The sequence below is a fragment of the Nesoenas mayeri genome, assembly GCF_963082525.1.
Source record: "Nesoenas mayeri genome assembly, chromosome: W".
Lineage (NCBI taxonomy): Eukaryota > Metazoa > Chordata > Aves > Columbiformes > Columbidae > Nesoenas > Nesoenas mayeri.
Window position 1 is genome coordinate 9594673 of NC_137553.1, and position 21679 is coordinate 9616351.

A 21679-nucleotide genomic window follows, 5' to 3' on the forward strand; every position below is an offset into this window, starting at 1 on the left:
GCCCCTCTGCCAGACATTACCCTGTCTAGCAAAGGGTGCAGAATGGTGGTATGTCATTAATGCATTATTATGTCATATTAAGGCAAGTTGATATCCATACTAGCTTGTGTGAATCAATGACCAAGGATCATGTTGCTGTTCTGCTACCTGTGCTGTAGCAGCAGTGACATTCAGGAACGGGACAATGCGAATCACTGAGGTGGCGATCACGTAAAGCTTCTGGTTTGCATCACCAGCACATGAATCAAAGCCTCTGAGCACTTCCATTTCATGTTTCACAATGTGCCTAGCCACTTCTCTTAAAGAAATATCCGTGACCCATTTTGGGACTTTCTGGCAGTCAGTGATATTTGCCAAGAAATGTTCAACTGAACTGTAACATTAGGAAAACTCTACCTGGGCTATTAATTTAAGTTCAGATGACAAATCTTTTTTTGTCTTGTGAGGAGGAAACTCCTCCTTTGGGTACATAGCAGCACACAGGTTTCCTTCCCTTGCTAACCCTGATCAGATATTGCCCCTCAATTTGCTTGCATCTTTTCCAAGTACTTTAAGCAGTCATTAGAGGGTTTCCCTGGACCTTTTAAGTTTAATTTCTCTCTGCATTCTCTTGATCTATCTGGGGATATAATCAGTTCTGCTTTTTTGCACACCTTTGAAATTCTGTGGATCATTATTGCATCCTCCTCCTCTCATCTTTGAAGAGGTGTCCAGTCAAACTAGATATACATAACATGTTAAACTAATCTCAGATTTCCTGCTTGATAAATGATTCTTCCCCTGTGTAATACAGCTGAGTAAGCAGTTTCCAAGAATTAGGTAGTCTCATCTGCTTCAGGGCTGCCCAGCATCCCCCAGGTTACTGGTAAAGAGAGATAGTAGAAGTATTAATTTTTTAAAGAAAAAAGTAGAAATTACCTCTTTATTGAAAAATGTTACTTAAATTTATTTTTAAAAGTTATTTATTTTCTGTAAAACAAATAATAATTCTGACTGGCTTGTGTTTTCCATGCAAGTATTATATACCATGTCACAATACAGCTTCACTAATTGTGGTGAAGAACCTTCTTAGCAGTACTTGGCAGAAAAGACAAAACCTGCTACACTCATGAGTATTTAGAGAGGACTTGTTGTTTGACAGACTGATGAAGTAGATAGCATTGAGGTACTGTAATAAAACAACAACACTGCTGTAGATGGAACTTATGGAGAACAGATTTTTTTTTCAAGTATTTGTAATAATGTTAGAGCAGATGTGTGACCAGAAACTGATGGATTTGTTGTTTGTTTTTTTTTTGTTTTATTTTTTTTTTTTGTCATTGACCACGTTCCCCTATTTTTTTTTAAAGAGAATAAATTCTTTTTCCTTGGTGTGTGTGATGTTTCTGTCCAGCCTATAGGCTTTGATTGCCACAGTATCACTGAGTTTGATTTGTTGACAATAGATTGTCTTGTTTCTTTTTTTCAGAGGTTTAGGCACAGTCTAACTCTTAGCATTGTTGTAAAATAACAACTGGAAAGCCTAATTACATCGTGTTCATGATGCAATAGTCAGACTTCATTCACATTTGTGTGATAACACCATCACTAGAGCTATCGAGATTGGATAAATCCAGTGATTGTCCTGTATCAGATGATGAACCTGAAAGTTGAATAACTTGATCTAATGAGATTTTCCGATCTCAGTGTTTCAGTCTTTTTTTGTTAGCTTGGGAAATTCCTTTTTCAGCTGATTTCTGAGTTGTGTAAGCTGTTAAACATTGACTGTATTTACATTTTCCCCATCTATAGGTAATTTGGATCCAGGCTTCCTTGCAAGTGACAAAACCTCTTCTAGTAATGCCCAGATCAATGAAGAAATTAATATTGCCTCTTCTGATAGTGAAGTAGAGATTGTTGGAGTTCAGGAACAAAACAGGTATCAATTCCTTTTTCTTGCTTTTCCCACTTGTAATATTTTTTTCATTTTTATGAGAATATCTGTATTGCCAAAATTAATAAAGAAAAAAAACCTGCTGACTTCCACTTCTGTAGTTATCCATCCATGACTGATGTCCAAAAGGTAGCAAACATTGCACTCGTTTTTTCTGTTCTGCTGGTCACAGTGATATCAGAATGTGTTTTTCTTTAGAACATTACCAACTCAATAGGTATTAAGATTAAGCTTGTGATTCGATATCAATCATTAACAGGCTAAACATATGTAGTATTAAAATACCAAATATTGAGATGATAGCAAATTTATATACATCAGGAACTATTGTTAGGAATTCAGATTTTAAGGGCATAGTGTGGATATGCTAATACATAAACAAAACATTTATGTGGGTTCTTGTTTCCGTTCTAAATATTCACTTATATTAACCATTTAATTAACTTCCAGTTTATTTAATGAATCAGTAGCTGAAAAAATATTATCAACTTTTCAATGGCTAATGTCATTTGACAGCCCCATTAGATTAGATTAGATTGGATCCTTATGAATATTGTCTTTATTTCAAGATGAGAGTTCAAACCCCCGAAGTAGATGAGGGTAAGGAAGACAGAGGTTTCTCTCAAGTCAGATAGAAAGCTGTCCAGCTGTGCTTCAGCTGTTGTTTCTCAATGGGAATTTTTTTTGTTACTCTTCATCTTTAGTCTATGATCTCTCCTTGCCTTAAGTTATTATGACGAAGTTGAACAAGACTGGCATTTTCATATAGTGTGGAGGGATAATTTGGTGGAATAAAAGCAAGTTAAAACATTATTACACAGACAAGCTCTTTCCAAAACTAGTCTGCGCACCTGGTGGATGTTTGGAGGCAGAAAAGGGGATATGAAGGGACAAGGACACAGAGCTGCGTTGTCCCTTCACCGCATCTTTTTTGAGGAAAGGAAGAAGGAAGGTGTGCAGGACCCAATTTCCCAGGCAGGAAACTGTACAGATAGTGTGGGCATGTCACCATTTATTGCAAGACAGCAATAAAGTGTGGCAGATACTATCTATTAACCACACACGCATCCCCCCACTCCCCCCCCACCGCTAACTAGAGAAAGGGAAAGAGGAGGAAAAGGGAGATAGACTTACCGGTTGGAAAGTTAAAAAAGCTTTACATTATTTACATACTAATAATGAGAGAAAATAATGCAAAATATACAAATCTGTCACTACAGGGGTGACAATAAACCATGGCAGATGCTCTCAGTTAACCCCCTCCCCACCAAGAAAAGGCAATAGGAGGAAAAAGAGAGAGAAACTTGCAATTTGGAAAAAGTTAAAAATGCTTTACTAATGCTACTAATAAAACAGAGAAAATAATACAAAATATACAAAACCAATCTTGTGAATTTCCTGGCACAGCTCAGCAGGGGAGCCGGCACTGCTCCAGTGGCTGCAGGGCAGGCACCCGGAAGTCCTGGGGCTGGACTCTACAGCAAACCGTAACTGGATGCAGGGTCTGGAACCAGGCCTCGGATCGCAGGGACAACAGGCAGCGTCCTCTTCAGATGCCGGCCATAGCTGACGAGAGCAAGACCCTCGTGATCTCCACTTTTACAGGGTGTATGACGTGGATGGGATGGAATACTTAGCTGGTCAATTTTGGTCACCTGTTCTGTTCGCCCCTCCTTGCAAGTACATCCCTCTCACTTATGGGACGTGCATTTTTATCAGCAACCTTGACTGTCATAGCAATTAGTCTAAACCTAGGTCTCTTCTGTATACCATTGCTTCCATTATCAGGTCCTGTCTGCAAAAACATGCAGCCAAATTCAGAAAACTGCAGTTACTAAGAAGAACTTAGCAGAAAGGAAAATTCACTAAAAGAGTCTTGTTTTAAACAAAACCAGGACATTCCACCCCTTATTCCATACCATTCACAAAATGCTTAGGCCTTATCAATACATTCTAGTTAACTACTACTACCATATATATACACACACAGATGTAATTCATCATTCTCTTAGTCCATGTGACATCCTTTTGAAAAGTTAATTAAGTTCATTTAGTTAATGACTTTAAGCTTCATTTATCATCCTGGACTTTAACAGGGCTAACTTTGGCCTTTTCAAGCAATTGCTGGGGGAAATCCCATGGGCAAGACTGCTTGAAGGTAAAGGGGCCCAAGAGAGCTGGATTGCATTCAAAGATTGCTTCTTCCATGCTCAGGATCAGAGCATCCCCACACGTAGGAAGTCAAGGAAGGGAGCCAGGAGGCCTGCGTGGTTGATGGATCTGTTGGGTATGCTCAAGCAGAAGAGGAGAGTTTACCAGTCATGGAAGCAGGGGCTGGCCACTTGGGAAGAATATAAGGCTGCTGTTAGAGGATGTAGGAAGGCAGCTAGGATAGCCAAGACCTCCTTAGAATTACAGTTGGCGAGAGGGGTCAAGGACAGCAAAAAGAACTTTTTCAAATACATAGCGAATAAAACTAATACCAGAGGCAATGTAGGCCCACTGAGGAATGGGGTGGGTGCCCTGGTGGCGGAAGATACAGAGAAGGCAGAATTTCTGAATGCCTTCTTTGTCTCTGTCTACTCTGCCGGAGGCTGTCCTGGGGAGCCCTGTACCCCTGAGACCCTAGATGAAGCCAGGTCAATGGAGGAGTTTGCTTTAGTTGATGAGGACTGGGTTAAGGAGCAACTAAATAGACCGGACATCCATAAATCCATGGGTCCAGATGGGATGCATCCGCGGGTGCTGAGGGAGCTGGCTGAGGTCATCTTTGCCAAGTCTTGGGAAACGGGAGAGGTGCCTGAGGACTGGAGGAAAGCAAATGTCACTCCAGTATTCAAAAAGGGCAAGAAGGAGGACCCGGGTAATTATAGACCGGTCAGCCTCACCTCTGTCCCTGGGAAAGTAATGGAACAGCTTATCCTTGGTGCCATCTCAAGGCATATCAAGGATAAGAGGGTTATTAGGGGCAGTCAGCATGGCTTTACCAAGGGTAGGTCATGCGTGACCAACCTCATAGCCTTTTATGAGAATGTAACAAGGTGGATGGATGATGGCAGAGCTGTGGATGTGGTCTACCTTGACTTCAGTAAAGCCTTTGACACAGTCTCCCACAGCATCCGGGTTGCTAAGTTGAGGAGGTGTGGTCTAGACAATAGAGTATTGAGGTGGGTTACAAACTGGCTTAAGGAGAGAAGCCAGAGAGTGGTAGTCAATGTTGCGGAGTCTAGTTGGAGGCCAGTATCTAGTGAAGTGCCTCAGGGGTCAGTACTGGGGCCAATATTATTTAATATATTCATTAACGATTTAGACGAGGGAATAGAGTGTACTATCAGCGAGTTTGCTGATGACACTAAGCTGGGAGGAGTGGCTGACACGCCAGAAGGCTGTGCTGCCATCCAGCAGGACCTGGACAGGCTGGAGAGTTGGGCAAGGAATAACCTGATGAAATTTAACAAGAGAAAGTGTAGAGTCCTGCATCTGGGCAGGAACACCCCCAGGTTCCAGCATAGGTTGGGAAATTACATATTAGAGAGCAGTGTAGGGGAAAGGGACCTGGGGGTCCTGGTGGACAACAGGATGACCATGAGACAGCACTGTGCCCTTGTGGCCAGGAAGGCCAATGGCATCCTGGGGTGTATTAGAAGGGGGGTGGTTAGTAGATCAAGAGAGGTCCTTTTTCCCCTCTACTCTGCCCTGGTGAGACCACATCTGGAATATTGTGTCCAGTTCTGGGCCTCTCAGCTCCAGAAGGACAGGGAACTGCTGGAGAGGGTCCAGCGTAGGGCAACAAAGATGATTAAGGGAGTGGAGCACCTCCCTTATGAGGAAAGGCTGAGGGAGCTGTGTCTCTTTAGTTTGGAGAAGAGGAGACTGAGGGGTGACCTTATTAATGTTTATAAATATATCAAGGGTGAATGCCATGAGGATGGAGCCAGGCTCTTCTCGTTGGCAAACAATGATAGGACAAGGGGTAATGGGATCAAGCTGGAACACAAGAGGTTCCACTTAAATTTGAGAAAAAACTTCTTCTCAGTAAGGGTGACAGAGCACTGGAACAGGCTGCCCAGGGGGGTTGTGGAGTCTCCTTCTCTGGAGACATTCAAGACCCACCTGGACATGTTCCTGTGCGACCTCACCTAGGCGTTCCTGCTCCAGCAAGGGGATTGGACTAGATGATCTTTTGAGGTCCCTTCCAATCCCAAACATACTGTGATACTGTGATCACAACAGTTTCCCAGGGCAGGAAAAATGTTATAACTAGTGCACCTCATGCCCACGGTTTGTGGGTTAAAGACATTGAAGAAGTTGTCAGGTGCCACTCGAAAAAGCTAGCTCTGGTTTCATCATCACTGTCTTGATCTGAAAGACACTTATTGAACACTGTTGTATGGCATATAGCATCATGTAGCAACTGACATCATGCAGTTAAGTATTGAATATTCTCACCTAAAATCAAATCCCTGTGAGGTACACACCGAACTTCTCCATCCTTCAGCATAACCTACCAAGTGCTGCCAGGTCCTTAGGCAAAAACAAGCCCACGAATGGGCTTGCCTTTGCCTGAGGCAGGAGTAACCCAGACTGCCTTTCCTAACATATTTTTCATGTGTACTACAGGGACTTTATCTCCTTCTACAGTCCGTAGAATTTCTGATTGGGCAGGCCCAGCTCGATTGGTTGATCCTCTAGTGTTGACCAACCAAGTGGCTTTTGCTAAAAGTGAATCCCAGTTTTTGAAGGTTCCACCACCCATTGCCTTTAGTGTAGTTTTTAACAGACCATAAACCTAAGGGATGACCTCGAGTTTCTCCTGATGCTTTCTTCCAGAGGCTCCATGTAGGGCCATTATCTCTGGCTGCAGCGTAGAGCACATTTTTTAACATCTAGTCCAGTCCGAACTGGCCCAAGCGCCGCTGCATGAGTTATCTCACACTTAATTTGTTCAAAGGCTTGTCATTGTTCAGGGCCCCACTCAAATTGGTTCTTTTTGCGAGTCACTCGATAGAGAGGGCTCACAATCTGGCTGTAGTCAGGAATATGCATTCTCCAAAAACCTACAACACCCAAGAAAGTCTGTGCCTCCTTTTTATTAGTAGGTGGAGATATTGCTGCAATTTTGTTGATCATGTCCATTGGGATCTGACGACGGCCATCTTGCCATTTTATTCCTAAAAACCGGATCTCTCATGCAGGTCCCTTGACCTTGCCTCGTTTTATGGCAACACCAGCATCCAAAAGAATCTGAATTATTCTCTCACCTTTCTCGAAGACTTGTTTCGCTGTGTCGCCCCATACGATGATGTCATCAATGTATTGCAAGTGTTCTGGAGCTTTACCTTGTTCCAGAGTGGTCTGGATCAGTCCATGGCAGATGGTAGGACTGTGTTTCCACCCCTTGGGCAAGCGATTCCACGTGTACTGGATGCCCCTCCAGGTGAAAGCAAACCATGGTCTACACTCTGCTGCTAAAGGAATGGAGAAAAACACATTAGCAATGTCAATTGTAGCATACCACTTGGCTGCCTTTGACTCCAGTTCAAATTGCAGTTCTAGCATGTCAGGCACAGCAGCACTCAGTGGTGGCGTAACTTCATTCAGGCCACGATAGTCTACAGTTAGTCTCCACTCGTCAGTAGACTTACGCACTGGCCAAATGGGCTGTTAAAAGGTGAGCGAGTCTTACTGATCACACCCTGGCTTTCCCATTGACAGATCAACTTCTGGATAGGAATCAAAGAGTCTCAATGGGTGCGATATTATTGACGATGCACCGTCGTGGTAGCGACTGGCACCTGCTGATCATCAACCATCAGCAGTCTTGCAACAGAAGGGTCATCTGAAAGACCAGGCAGAGCAGACAGCTGTTCAGTATTCTCAGTGTCCACAGCTGCTCTACTAAATGCCCACCTATACCCTTTTGGGTCCTTAAAATACCCTCTCCTGAGGTAGTCTATGCCAAGGATGCACGGAGCATCTGGGCCAGCCACAATGGGCTGCTTTTGCTAGTTTTTTCCAGTTAGGCTCATTTCAGCCTCTACAACAGTCAGTTCCTGGGATCCCCCAGTCACTCCAACTATATTGATGGGATTGCGTTCCTTTATAATTAGAAGGAATTATTGTGCACTGTGCACCAGTGTCCACTAAAGCTTTGTACTCCTGGGGGTGTGTTGTACCAAGCCATCGTATTTGTACAGTCCAATAAACTCTGTTATCCCTTTCCTCCACCTGGTTGGAGGCAGGGCACCTCTAATTTCTGTGTTGCACAGTCTCTGGGTGTGAATTAGAGGTTCCTTCAAGAGCATCAGAATCTCTTCTGCTCCTTTTGTAAACTGGAGCAGCCACCTTCCTAGGAGTTTTTCCTTTTATCTCACGTACTCGTTCCTGACGTTCTGAGGTAGGTCTTCCATGTTTTCTCCCTGCTCACTTAGGAAGAACCACAATGTGCCTCTTTTTGTGGGCTGCCTCTGTCGTCTCTCTTGAGATTGGAAACGCTTTCTCCTAATAGCTGAAACATAGATTTGTACAGGTCGTGAATGGAACCTTTCTTCTCAGGGTGCTTTGATTTCTTGCAACAGCTTTTTGAAACAGTTGTCAGATTTTTCACACAGTTTCTCCACAGTCGAGACACAAGCCCGTAGAGAGCCAGCAAGGCTGTCCTCTAAGTCCTGAAACTGCTTAAACACATCAGAAATGTTTTGTTCACCTGAAGCTGTCCAGATCATTGATGCCAATGACTTAGCATATGCAGGTGGTGCGCTTTATGCAAACCTGCGCCTCATAGGTCATGTACAAAGGATTTTATCTGGCTCTGTCCTCTCTTGGCTGTTTGTCTCAAAATAGATGATCTCCCACACAGCTAATTCTCTCAGGAACTGGACACCTCTCCATAGTATTCCATTTCCCTGGATTACATATAACATCTTCCTTGAAGGGAAACCTTGCCTTCATAGCTGTCAGGAGTCGACTCCATAGGGTGGTGGAGTTGTTCTCTCTTGAAATTGCCCTGTCAGTGGTGGAATCCCTTGACAGAGACCTCAACTGCCTGGCTTCCCCACCTTCTAGTTCCATACTTTCAGCTCCGTTATCCCAGGAGCAGCCAGGCTACAACATTCTTGCCTTCAGGACGACTAAAGTCGCATATCTCTCAGCTCACTTGAATAAAAGGATTGAGTGGTCACTTCGTCTCCTCCTTGTGTTGATGATGATGCCCCTTGGCTATCATCTGCAGCACAAGCAGTTCTTCTTGTGATTCTTACAACTGGCAATTGATGCTGATATGAGCTCACCATCTCTGGATTTATTTCCAGAGTCTAAATGACTGTCACTGGCATTGGCATAATTACAGTGACTGTTGTGCATGTAGCAGCAGCAGTAGTGCCCAGTGTAGGGGAGTATAATAGCTTCCCTGTCAGTCTTTGGAGATGGAGTCTTTGAGGCAACAGTGTCTGTGGTCAGGGAGGGAGCGACCTTGGCAGCTTCACTCTGTGTGGGAGCTGGAGCTGCCTTGGCAGTTACTGAGGCTGAAGAAGCAGTCATCGGGGGCAGGGGGGGGGCGGGAGGGGGGGCGATAGCGGTAGCTATGGGGGCTGTAGCCGTAGCCTTTGCTGCCTTGCTCCATTTGGAGCGGCCAACCGTGCTTGTTGCCAAGACTGGAGCAGATGCAACGCAAGTCTCAGGAGTCAAAAAAGACGCAATCCTATTTAACCTCATGTCTCTTATCACTAGCACGAACTGACACACATTCAGCAAACCTAACAATACCAACAAAGTACGGTCAAAGCTCCAAGGATATTCAAACATCTGTAATCTGTCCTAACGTGAAAGGAAATGTATCGTTAGTTAGCTTTTCTATAGATTGGCTCGTCCAATTAGAAAACACATAGATGTATTTATCTTTAATCTCTACTAGAGGTTTCTCTAGATACAACAGTAATGAGTGTAAATTCATTATCAGCTGGAGTATAATAAAATAAACCAGTGCCAAACCACACAGTAAAATCAACACCATCATCCAGTTTCCAGATGTAATAAAATGCATAAACCTATTAGTGAAATACGCCCAGCACAAATAAGGTACGTCAGAACACACTGTAGAGAGTAACTGATACGACTTATGCCACAGCATCTTTAAACCAATGTAATTCAATCTACTTTAATACTACTAGATAATGTCCGAAGCACACAGACCTGCGAGTATCCCAACCCTATGAGTTGGCACTGTGCCAAGAAAATTGAAAGTACATCACAGCTGTAAGAACACTTAAATCTCCAAATTTTACCCCTTTTTAGTGCCAAATTTTAACACTTTTGAACTCCACATTGGGCGCCAATCAGTCTGTCACCATTTACTGCAGGGTGACAATAAACTATGGCAGATGCTCTTCAGGACAAAAACCAGTATTGAATTTCTGGGAGTAGCACAGCAGCTGTTGCAAGCTGCCTGCCGCACGGGGCACCAGGAAGTCCTGGACTGAACTCAGCAGTAGACAGGAACTGGATTCAGGGATGCACGGACTGTAACTGGGATCAGGATTGCAGGTAGGAGAACAGGCAGGGTCCTCTTCAGACACTGGCCATGGATGAAGAGCACGAGATCCTTGTGATCTCCCAGCTTTAAACTGTGTATGACATGGATGGCATGGGATACCTCATTGGTCAATTTGGGTCACCTATTCTGTCTGCCCCTCCCTGCAAGTATGACCCCCTCACTTATGGGACACATTAAGTTTATCAGTGGCCTTGGCTGATATAGCAGTAAAATGTAAACCTGGGCCTTTTCTGCTTATCATTAGCTCAGTAAAACTGTAAACATTGGGCATTATCAGCTCTGGAGCAAATGCTGTCCAAAAAACATGTAGCCAACTTCAGAAAAATGCAGTTACTTAGAAGAACCTAGCTGCAAGGAAAATTAACTAACAGAGAATTGGTCTTGTTTTAACCAAAACCAGTATAGGGCACAATCCAGTGTTACTAAATGAGAAAAAAAAAAAGAAATTTTAAGGTGCTTAAGGAAGAGAGTTTTAGTTTTCACTTTTAGAATACTGAAAGTCCTTGCATGGCTAACTCTTTTGGAAGATACTAATTCCTTAGGAAGTAGCTCTCCAGGCTGTTTATCCAGCAGACCAAGGGCTTGGAAGATCTTTGTCCTAATGATAAGCAGTGTGGACTTGTTCTCCAGTACTAATTCATGTAAAGCTGTCTAGCACTATGTACACACAACTCTTCTGCTTGAGATCCCCTGTTCAAAAGCTTTCCGTGTTGCTTACCTCAGTGGTATTTAGTATGTACAAGAATGAATATGTTAAGTAAATGCAGAGTTGCTGTTTAAAATCAGTTTTAGTAGATGCAGACCGATATAATTTCAGCGAAGAGAGAAATAAAGCACACTTTTGTGCTTTCCTTTGTTCATGTGACCATCTACCATTGCAAGGGCGAAAACTCATGGACTCCACACAATTCAATATGAATTCAAGCGAAGGCATTTATTACAGAAACAAGCTTCCTTATATATGCAGTTATTTCCTGATCATGCGTCCACGCTCCAAGCATGCATTAGCTGATTGGATATTGTCCATGTTCACGAGCTGTCCACACGCCCGAATCTCACTGCTAATAGGTCTGTTGATTGACGTCATGTTGAGGCCCTGTTATTGTAGAACTTCCTCACTCCCACAGCAGGTCCTGTTTTCAGCTTTTTGAAGCGGCCTTGAAATTCCTTTGGGCCTGGCTAGTTCAATAATCTCCATCTAATAGAAACCCATCCACACAACAACCTCAAGAAAATCCCTCAAATCTCCCACATACCATCTCCCAAAGACTAGTTCTTACTGGCTCCATTGAATACTCACACATTTCAGTTGTTCAAATCCTATTTAGAATTTTATTTCTTTTGCAGGTCTAGGCTTGCAGTTATGAAGTACTGATGGGCTTCTGACAGGGTTGTCATTTGGAAAAGGTTCAGGTTTTTGATCAGTATTTTTTGCATGCTTAGTTAGCATGGTGTTTGGATTCAGTTCTTTTGCTCGCATAGATTTTTATTGTGTTCCATATTCCTTGTTGTTGTTGGACTGGTGTGAGTTGTGATACCCTAGAGTTTGTCTATCATCTGTAGTTTTTCAGATTGCTAGTGAATTCGTGTTGTTTCTCATCACTGGAATATTACTTGCTATCTACTTAGGACACCAAGTCACGTTTTTGTCCTGGTTTGACTGAAATAATTTTCTCTGTGAAGTTAGAAACTCTTCTTTTTTTGTAGCTAGCACAGACATTGTTTAGATTTAGTTTGAGAATAAAAAGATAGCACCCTGCAATAAAATTAATGTTTTTCTTCAAGTAACTTTCCAGTGATTTTGAGTTGGAATGAACAGAATGTAAAAATTTACTGTTATCTTAGCTATTGTCTGGGAGACCAAGGTTTTTCTGGGCTTTCTATCTGCAGGTGTGAGGCAGCTGGGAATGGAGGCATGGATGGGACAGACCTTGACTGACATCCAGGCTGATCAATGAGAATTAGCATCGTGCTTCATGTTTAATGGGAGTTAGGTTTTCTGTCTCATGAGACTTGTTCTGGTTCTGTTCCATTCCAGTTGAGTTCCATTCAGGAGTTCTTTTAGTTCAACGTTTTACAGTGAACCTCTGGGGCTTTCTGCCTTTTTGGCCTTTTCACTCTCTCTCTTTGGGATCGGCTGTTTAAGACCAGGGTGCTCTCTTCCCAGGACTGGCTGCTCGGTGCAGATGGAGTTCATGAGGAATTGCATTGAGTATAACTTATTTTATATTTTATTTTATATATATATAGTAGTAATAGTAGTATTAGTATTATTTTGTTATTTTATTAAACTGTGTTTATCTCAGTCCATGAGTTTCTCCCTTCCCTTTCGACTCTCTCCCCTACTTGGGGGTGGGGAGTGGGTGAGCAGCTATCATGGTTTTGATTGCTAGCTAGGGTTAAACTGTGACAGTTTTTCAGTTGGTTTAATTTTTGTCAGATTATTTTTTTTTTTATCATGCATGTGTATAAAACAGTCTTCCTCTGTTTTTTTCCTATTTTTATTTTTTGTCCCTCCTTTTTTGATTGCTTTTACTTGGTATCTTAGCTACAGATTGGAAAGCGTGTTCCCTAAACTAATGTTTGATTGAACGTTTTGCTGTTGGCTGCTTGTGTGACTTGTTTGAGGATAAACACTTATATTTTTGCAAGGTATCATTTCTATGAGATAATTTATATCTTGCTTTTTGTCATCTTCAGGCAGAAAATTTAGTATTATCTTTGCCTAGGCATTGAGGATTGTTCTGTATCAGAACAATGGGCCATAGTACCTGAGACCAAACGTTGTATTTAGTTAGCTTTGGCTATGAGCTTTTCTTGTCAGTTATGCTTAAAAATTTTTCTTCTTAAAAGGAAGCTTTAAAAAAAAAAACAAAAACACACCAAAAAAAACCCAAACAAAACACCCTACATCTGTTAGAGTTCCAGTCTCTTATTACTAATTATTTGTAGTACCTACTTTAAGTATGTATTTTTAATACTGAAGAAGTAATAAAAAAGTCATTCTGAACATCACATCTAAAACTAAATAGCATATCTAAGAAGGAAATGAGGCATTTATATTCAGCAAAGTTAGAGCTCAGAGAATGAGGTTTTTCATTCTATTTCATGAAACTCTATCTCTAACCAGAACCAAGATAGATGAGCATAACCTTAGTTCCGGAGAAAATAAATGGCGCTACCTTAAATTAAAACAAATAAAATGTAAATGCCAGGGATATATGACCAGTGCAGAAAGCCTGAGTTCCTGAAATACAGTACATGTGCCTTTATAAAGAAACAGGAAAAGGTTACCCCAGGGGCCAAATATCTCCTGCATAGGTATGCAGCCAGGAACAGCTGCAACCACCACCAGTGCTTACAAGAGCAAAATATTTTTTTGCAGCTCTAGGTGAAATGTTTTCCTAGCACTTGTTTAAAATTTACAACTAGTAATGGAGTGACCATCCTAAAGACTCCAGTAAATTCCTGTCATCACTTCATCATGTAACAAAATTAGTCTGTCTTTCATTTTGGTTTTTTGGGTTTTTCTTTTGTTTTTGTTTTGTTTGTTTGGCTGTTTGTTTTTTTTTTTTTGTTTTTTGTTTTTTTCTAATTATTGTTAGCTTGTACTTAAATCAGCACCTATCTATAATGAATATAATAGGTAAAAAAACTGTGCAAATAAGTAGATATGTACCTCACTTGAGCAAGGCACTTGAGTGTGTGCTTGTCTTTAAATACATGATTTAGTCTCATTGACTACAATCACTGGAAGCTTAAATGTTTTGCTGAAGTGGGGCTATACTGTTATCAGTGAGCATATCACAGAATCACAGAATGTCAGGGGATGGAAGGGACCTCGAAAGATCATCTAGTCCAATCCCCCTGCCGGAACAGGAACACCTAGATGAGGTTACACAGGAGACTCCACAACCTCCCTGGGCAGCCTGTTCCAGTGTCTGTCACCCTCACTGAGAAGAAGTTTCTTCTCAAATTTAAGTGGAACCTTTTGTGTTCCAGTTTGTACACATTACCCCTTGTCCTATCATTGGTTGTCACCGAGAAGAGCCTGTCTCCATCCTCGTGACACTCACCCTTTACATATCACAGTATCACAGTATCACAGTATCACAGTATCACAGTATCACAATATCACAGTATCACAGTATCACAATATCACAGTATGTTTGGGATTGGAAGGGACCTCAAAAGATCATCTAGTCCAATCTCCCTGCTGGAGCAGGAACGCCTAGGTGAGGTCGCACAGGAACATGTCCAGGCGGGTTTTGAATGTCTGCAGAGAAGGAGACTCCACAACCTCCCTGGGCAGCCTGTTCCAGTGCTCTGTCACCCTTACTGAGAAGAAGTTTCTTCTCAAATTTAAGTGGAACCTCTTGTGTTCCAGCTTGATCCCATTACCCCTTGTCCTATCATTGTTTGCCACCGAGAAGAGCCTGGCTCCATCCTCATGGCACTCACCCTTTATATATTTATAAACATTAATAAGGTCACACCTCAGTCTCCTCTTCTCCAAACTAAAGAGCCTCAGCTCCCTCAGCCTTTCTTCATAAGGGAGGTGCTCCACTCCCTTAATCATCTTGGTTGCCCTATGCTGCAGTCTCTCTAGCAGTTCCCTGCCCTTCTTGAACTGAGGGGCCCAGAACTGGACACAATATTCCAGATGTGGTCTCACCAGGGCGGAGTAAGGGGAAGGAGGACCTCTCTCAATCTACTAACCACCCCACTTGTAATACACCCTAGGATGCCATTGGCCTTCCTGGCCACAAGGGCCCAGTGCTGGCTCATGGTCATCCTGCTGTCCACCAGGACCCCCAGGTCCCTTTCCCCTACATTGGTCTCTAACATGTAATTTCCCAACCGATACTGGAACCTGGGGTTGTTCCTGCCCAGATGCAGGACTCTACACTTTCTCTTGTTAAATTTCATTAGGTTATTCCCCGCCCAACTCTCCAGCCTGTCCAGGTCTCGCTGGATGGCAGCACAGCCTTCTGGAGTGTCAGCCACTCGTCCCAGCTTAGTGTCATCAGCAAACTTGCTGATAGAACACTCTATTCCCTCGTCTAAATCCTTAATGAATATATTGAATAATATTGGCCCCAGTACTGACCCCTGAGGCACTCCACTAGATACTGGCCTCCAACTAGACTCCGCAACATTGACTACCACTCTCTGGCTTCTCTCCTTAAGCCAGTTTGCAACCCACCTCACTACTCTATTGTCTAGACCACACTTCCTCAACTTAGCTGTGAGGATGCTGTGAGAGACTGTGTCAAAGGCTTTACTGAAGTCAAGGTAGACCACATCCACCATCATCCATCCACCTTGTTACATACTCATAAAAGGCTATGAGGTTGGTCAAGCATGAGTTACCCTTGGTAAAGCCATGCTGACTGCCCCTAATAACCCTCTTATCCTTGATATGCCTTGAGATGGCACCAAGGATAAGCTATTCCATCACTTTCCCAGGGACAGAGGTGAGGCTGACCAGTCTATAATTACCTGGGTCCTCCTTCTTGCCCTTTTTGAATACTGGAGTGACATTTCCTTTCCTCCAATCCTCGGGCACCTCTCCCGTTTCCCAAGACTTGGCAAAGATGATGGAGAGCGGTCCAGCAATGACCTCAGCCAGCTCCCTCAGCACTCGCGGATGCATCCCATCTGGACCCATGGATTTATGGATGTCCAGACTATTTAATTGCTCCCTAACCCAGTCCTCATCGACTAAAGCAAACTCCTCCATTGACCTGGCTTCATCCGGGGTCTCAGGGGTACAGGGCTCCCCAGGACAGCCTCCAGCAGAGTAGACAGAGACAAAGAAGGCATTCAGTAATTCTGCCTTCTCTGTATCTTCTGCCACCAGGGCACCCACCCCATTCCTCAGTGGGCCTACATTGCCTCTGGTATTAGTTTTATCTGTAAACATTAATGAGGTCACACCTCAGTCTCCTCTTCTCCATTCCCAGCATGTTTGTAATTTTTAATTAAGAAGACCAAAGAGAAATCAAGGGTAATGGCTGTAATAATGTAATTACAAGATCTCTTGTAATGAAAGTATCATTATGTCCTTATTTTAACATGATTTTAATTTCATATAGAAAGATAGCTTTTATCTTTCTCTCATCAAGCCTCACTTTTTTTTTTTTTCTCTTTTTAAAAGTCCAGTGGGTAAAACTGCTAGCAGGAAACTGTGCTTCTGAATAATACATGGTATTACACATGATGGGGCAGACTTCTTCAAGATCCTTGGGATCCATGCATATATGGATATGTGCATAAAAACGCACACATTTTACACCCAGTGGCAGAATTCAGTTCTTAAAAATAATTTAATCCCTACCACCACCCCCAAGTTTAAATTTAAGTTTAGTCTTAGCTATATTACTGAGTATTTAAGATGTCATGGACTCTACAAATGGAAAATCCATTAAGACATTTTGGAGAGGGACATGTTAACAAGATGCTTAAGTGATAAACCACTGCAGCTAAGAACCTTGTGCCTGAATCCAATAGTAGCTTTAATCCCTTGTATTTTTTCCCTTGCTACAGGTGTGTGCATCCCAGGGGAGGTGTGATTCAAAGTGTGTCTTCTTGGAAGCATGACTCAGGCTCACAGTACATTAACACTCAGCAAACACAATCGTGGACAACTGTGACTCCGCAGCAGAATTGGTCTTCACCCCCAGAAGTAGTAGACCTCACTTTGGATGAGGATACCAGACGTAAATATCTACTGTAATGCAGTGTCACTGTGTTTCTGTCTCCACCCCTGCTCCCCTTTGTGGCGCATTGTTAAAGCTTCAGCTTCAGAAGCCCTGTTCTTGGCATTACAAAATTCAAACTCATTAAGTTTTTCATTTCCATAAGAATGTGGTATAATTTCGATATAATTTAAAGTGGTTTTGCCTTCTCAAAGGAGGATTCCTCCCAGAATTAAAACCCAAAAGCACCAAATTTAAAACACATCTACAGTTACTAACTTGTGTCTGTGTTAATCTGAAGAAATAACTGTGTGCAAACCCTATCCGACCTCCAACTTCAGAACATTTTTAATTTATCAATATATTGATTTTGTTAGTAGAAACTACTGTTTTGCTGTGTGAGCATCAGTGATTTTGAGAAATGCTGTGTCCTCACTGATTTCAGTGGAACTTGGGCCAAGAGTATTTATAGCCAAGCTGATGTGGTTATGTTACCAGCAGGAGGGACTGTCTTAAATACAAATGGCCCATAACATATGCACTGAACAGCTTTTAATTAAAGGATTTTTATTTTCCGTAGAATTTATAGTTTACACTCTTTTCATTGCTGAGTCTTCTGTCTACTTGATTACTGTGTTTCACTGATCGTTTCCCACAGCTTGTTACAGCTTAAAATAGTAATATGAGTGACTGACTTACTAGCAATCGATTATTGCAAAAGCACAAGAAAATGAAAAATAATAAAAAGGCCCAGCATCCCTCTCCTTTTTAAAGTCTTCCAAGTCTTGCTTGGAGCAGGAGAGAAGCAAAACATTTTGCTCATAGTCCTAATTTCTACTGTCGCTTATTTGCTTCATTTCAAAAAACAACCAACAACAACAATAACAAAAGCTCAGACAGTTTGCTGAAATTTGCGAGGCCATTCAAGTGCTTAAAACTCTGTCCTAAAAGATGTTGCAGGATCACGGCCTAAGATTGTGTTTTGTTTTGTTTTGTTTTGTTTTGTTTTGTTTTGTTGGTGGTTTTGTGTTTGTTTGTGGGTTGTTTTTTTTTTTGGTTGGTTGGTTGATGTTTTGTTTTTTTTTTAAACTAGATCTGCACAACTTTCCTGGCTTTAGGTCATGTTTCTTATCCTATTTCTGCAATTGCTTTTTAAGGTATGATCTGGGAAACACTTTCTACCAGAATATTTACCGAAATCAGTGGATCTATGTACTTTAGCAGGCTGTAGTTTCTGTAGTACATATGGAAAATCTGTGTATAGAAAAATCTTTCATTTTGAGCTTTTCTCAAGGCAAAAACCAAAGATCAGTCCTTCACAAGATGATATTCACTTTAAATGTCTATTGTGCAATTAAAATTTCCTTTGTATTCAAAATGTTTCTAGTGGGAATTTTGTATAGCTCTATCATCAGATTTTTTGCTATTTAAGGCTGAACAGGGAGCAGTCAGGCCATGGGAAGTTCTGTTTTCTTTTTGCGTTGACTGGTTTCTAAATTTATTTGACTTCCAATAATTTTATCTATGGGGAAAAAGAAAATATAAAATGAACAATGTTGTCACATAATTTAAAGGAAAAAAAAAAAACAGTAGTGGTGGTAAAGTTAGTAACAAACAGCTTTTTCTTTAATAAGCAGAACGGTTATGACTGCGCTTTAAAGAACAACTTGGTAAGGTATTGATATTCCAATTTCAAGCTTTCTAAAACATTGAACATAAGTGTATTGCATGGCCAGAAAAATGTATGGGGTGCTTCTAGTGACTGATTACTTTCTCTGGGGGGTGAGAGGGAGGAAGCGGCATGTGGATGGAACCGATTTGCATTGCAGTAGGGAAAAGCCCTGTCCTATTGGGGCACTATATCAGTAGTGGCTGTCAGTCTTTTCTCCTCGTATTTTAATCATGCAACTCAGCTGTCATTTCAGTGGGCTACCACATATGCTGTAAAGGTAACTTTGGAACAGTGATTTAGTGTGGCTGCTTTTTCCTGTTTCACAAACTCTTTTAAAGATCAGTTTTGAAGAAAGCTGCAGGGACCCATTTGTAGTCCTTCCATGAAAAATGCAAACTAATTCTTGTTTTTCAGTTTGTATATGATGTGACATCCATGTATATATAAAAATTACTGTGTCCCAACCAAACTTCCTTTAGTTATGCACTGTGTTTGTTTAAACAATTCATGTATTGTAGTGTGATGCAGGTTTTATTTAAAACACTACATATTTTCTCTTATTTCTAACAAATTTGAAAGGGTAGTGATCTGAAAACTGCAATCACTGGATAGCTAGGAAGTGTGGTTTTGGTTTGTTATTTGGTTTGTTGGGGGTTTTTTTGTTGTTTGTTTTTGTTTGTTTGGGGTTTGTTTGTTTTGTTTTGTTGTTGTGGTGGTGGTTTCTGTGTGGTTTTTTTGTGGGTTTTTGTTTTGTTTTGTTTTGGTTTGGTTTTTAAGAGAGCAAAATGCACCTGGACAGTTTTGCTCTTTTCAGCAGGAAAGAGAAATGCTAGCTGTTGTATAGCTAAGAACCAATGGACTTGGGGCCTGATCCAGAACCCACTGGAGTTGATGTGGGGCTTTCCATTGACTTCAGTGTGCATTAGCTCAAGCCCTTCATGGTTTAGCAGTTCCTGAATTGCTGAAGCATCAAATTCGATTCTTTTTTAGTGAAGACAAATCATTGCTTAGAATAAAAATGTTTAAAACATGTGACTCTAGTTAAAAAATTTGATTCTTCTCAATCCTTGTTATTTAGTTCTCATTTTCCATCTAGTATTTAATGGTCTTTGGAGAAAAAATAATAATAAACCAGAGTGGAATATATATATATAAAAATATATATATTTTTGGTGCAAGATGAGACCACCTGTTTTTTGAAACAAGTCTGTAGCATAAAGGTTAAACTATTTTAAGACAAAATAAAATAGAGTGTATTATTTAAACAATAACAACTTGTTTGGGATTTTTTTTTCCCCATTTCCATTCAATACGCTGCTCTTTGTTACATCTCTAAAACAAAGCCTTAAGCTCTGGGAATGTGTTACAACTGCCCAATTTCAGCACTGTTGTAATGCATTTAATTTTGAACATCCAGAATGTAAATGTGATTTCCTGACTGCAAAAGCTTGCTTTTATCTCCCAGACCAGGGCAGGACCACCACTTCTCCCTGTACCACAAGTGGGGGATATAGGGGGTGCACAGGTAGCAGTAATGAGTGGCTGCTGTCCATCATGCTCTGCAGAATCCCTTTGAGGGATGTGGTTTCTGTGCAGCCTCCATCTCCCTACACATTGCAGTCCTTCAGGTGCCTGAGTAACCTTCATACTGGTATTTCTTTGCATCCCCTTGTCCCATCCTCGCAGCTGTCTTCTGCTAGTCAGTGAGACTGTTTGACTAAGAGACCAATATTGCACTTGGATTTTCACATGGAACCAGGTAGTGCCATCAAGCTCAGATCTACTGCTATTTGAAATGGATGTATAGACCAGCTATGAAGCACTGGGGAGGTCCTCACAGACCATGAGAGGTGGTGCCAGGCTGAACGGTGGAGAACCTCCAAATTATACGGGGTAATTTACAGCCGCAAATAAAGAGAAGGATGGTAAGTATAATTGCATTGTGCTAAACTTAAGGTCTCGCTGCCTGCCAGTCTTCTCATAGCCAATATGGAAATAGGAATAATAATAATAATAAAATCCATTACGTTTCCAGCTAAATAAGAGAGTTTGCTTTAATTCTGATGTTCTTATCATGTGAGAAGGCTCTCAGTGGTGCAAATAAGGAGAGCCATTTATCCATGTATTTTAAATGTCAAGATGGATAACAAGAGTGAAGCGAGTTGGCTTTTCAGCTCCACTGAGTTCTTGGCTTTTGTGAAACTTGAAAATACAAATACTGGGTCTGGTGGTGGTTGTGGAGGTGGACACCAGAGACTGATTTTATTTCAAGTATGTTACCAGCTGAGGGATTACAGTGCTTTGGAGTTTGATGCAGATGTGGGAACAGGAGAGCTGATGTATCTCCATCAACAAGAGATACCCAGAGTCTTTTGACTTCAGGATACACTGAATGGAAAGCTTAAATTTTTTTTTTGCTTTGCTTTTATGTAGGAGCCACTTGGCTTTGCGGGAATTGTCATTTCTGGGGCAATATAAGAACTGACAAAAGCTACCAAACAGGTTAGATTTTCTGTTGCTTTCCCTGGTGAAATCATTGCAATGCAGATTAATTTTGTGACTGAAATTGTAGTTTGTCTACCTTAAAATGGGAACTGAAAGGGTTTTACTAAGCAAATTAGTTCCCCAGTTCTCAGGAGAATCTGTAAATGCTGTCCTTAGTTGAGTGCAACACCTCCATTTGCTGAAAAACTACTTGTTTTTCCTTATCCTTTTTAGGGTCATTGCCTGTGAATGTCAGTTGCTGTGCTTTCTCTCCAGAGCATCACAGGGATGCAGTTTCACAGAATCACAGAATCACAGAATGTTAGGGATTGGAAGGG

At 41.6% G+C, this 21679-nt stretch overlaps 1 protein-coding gene across 9 annotated transcripts in view; it reads left to right on the forward strand.

The window, feature by feature from the left end:
* The window catches only part of LOC308051385 (protein ARK2N-like), a 91340-nt gene extending 71298 nt beyond the window's left edge, over positions 1–20042 (forward strand). For 7 of the 9 annotated variants that reach the window (XM_080361806.1, XM_080361803.1, XM_080361804.1 and 4 more), the window contains 3 exons: positions 1792–1918; positions 17034–17206; positions 18279–20042. In XM_080361806.1, the coding sequence (XP_080217932.1) occupies positions 1792–1918; positions 17034–17206; positions 18279–18406 (428 nt within the window). In that variant the 3' untranslated portion in view covers positions 18407–20042. Of the gene's footprint in view, positions 1–1791; positions 1919–3340; positions 3651–17033 lie in introns of those variants that run through there. The other 2 variants (XM_080361810.1, XM_080361811.1) reach the window with 2 other exon arrangements.
* The last annotated feature ends 1637 nt before the right edge of the window (positions 20043–21679 follow it).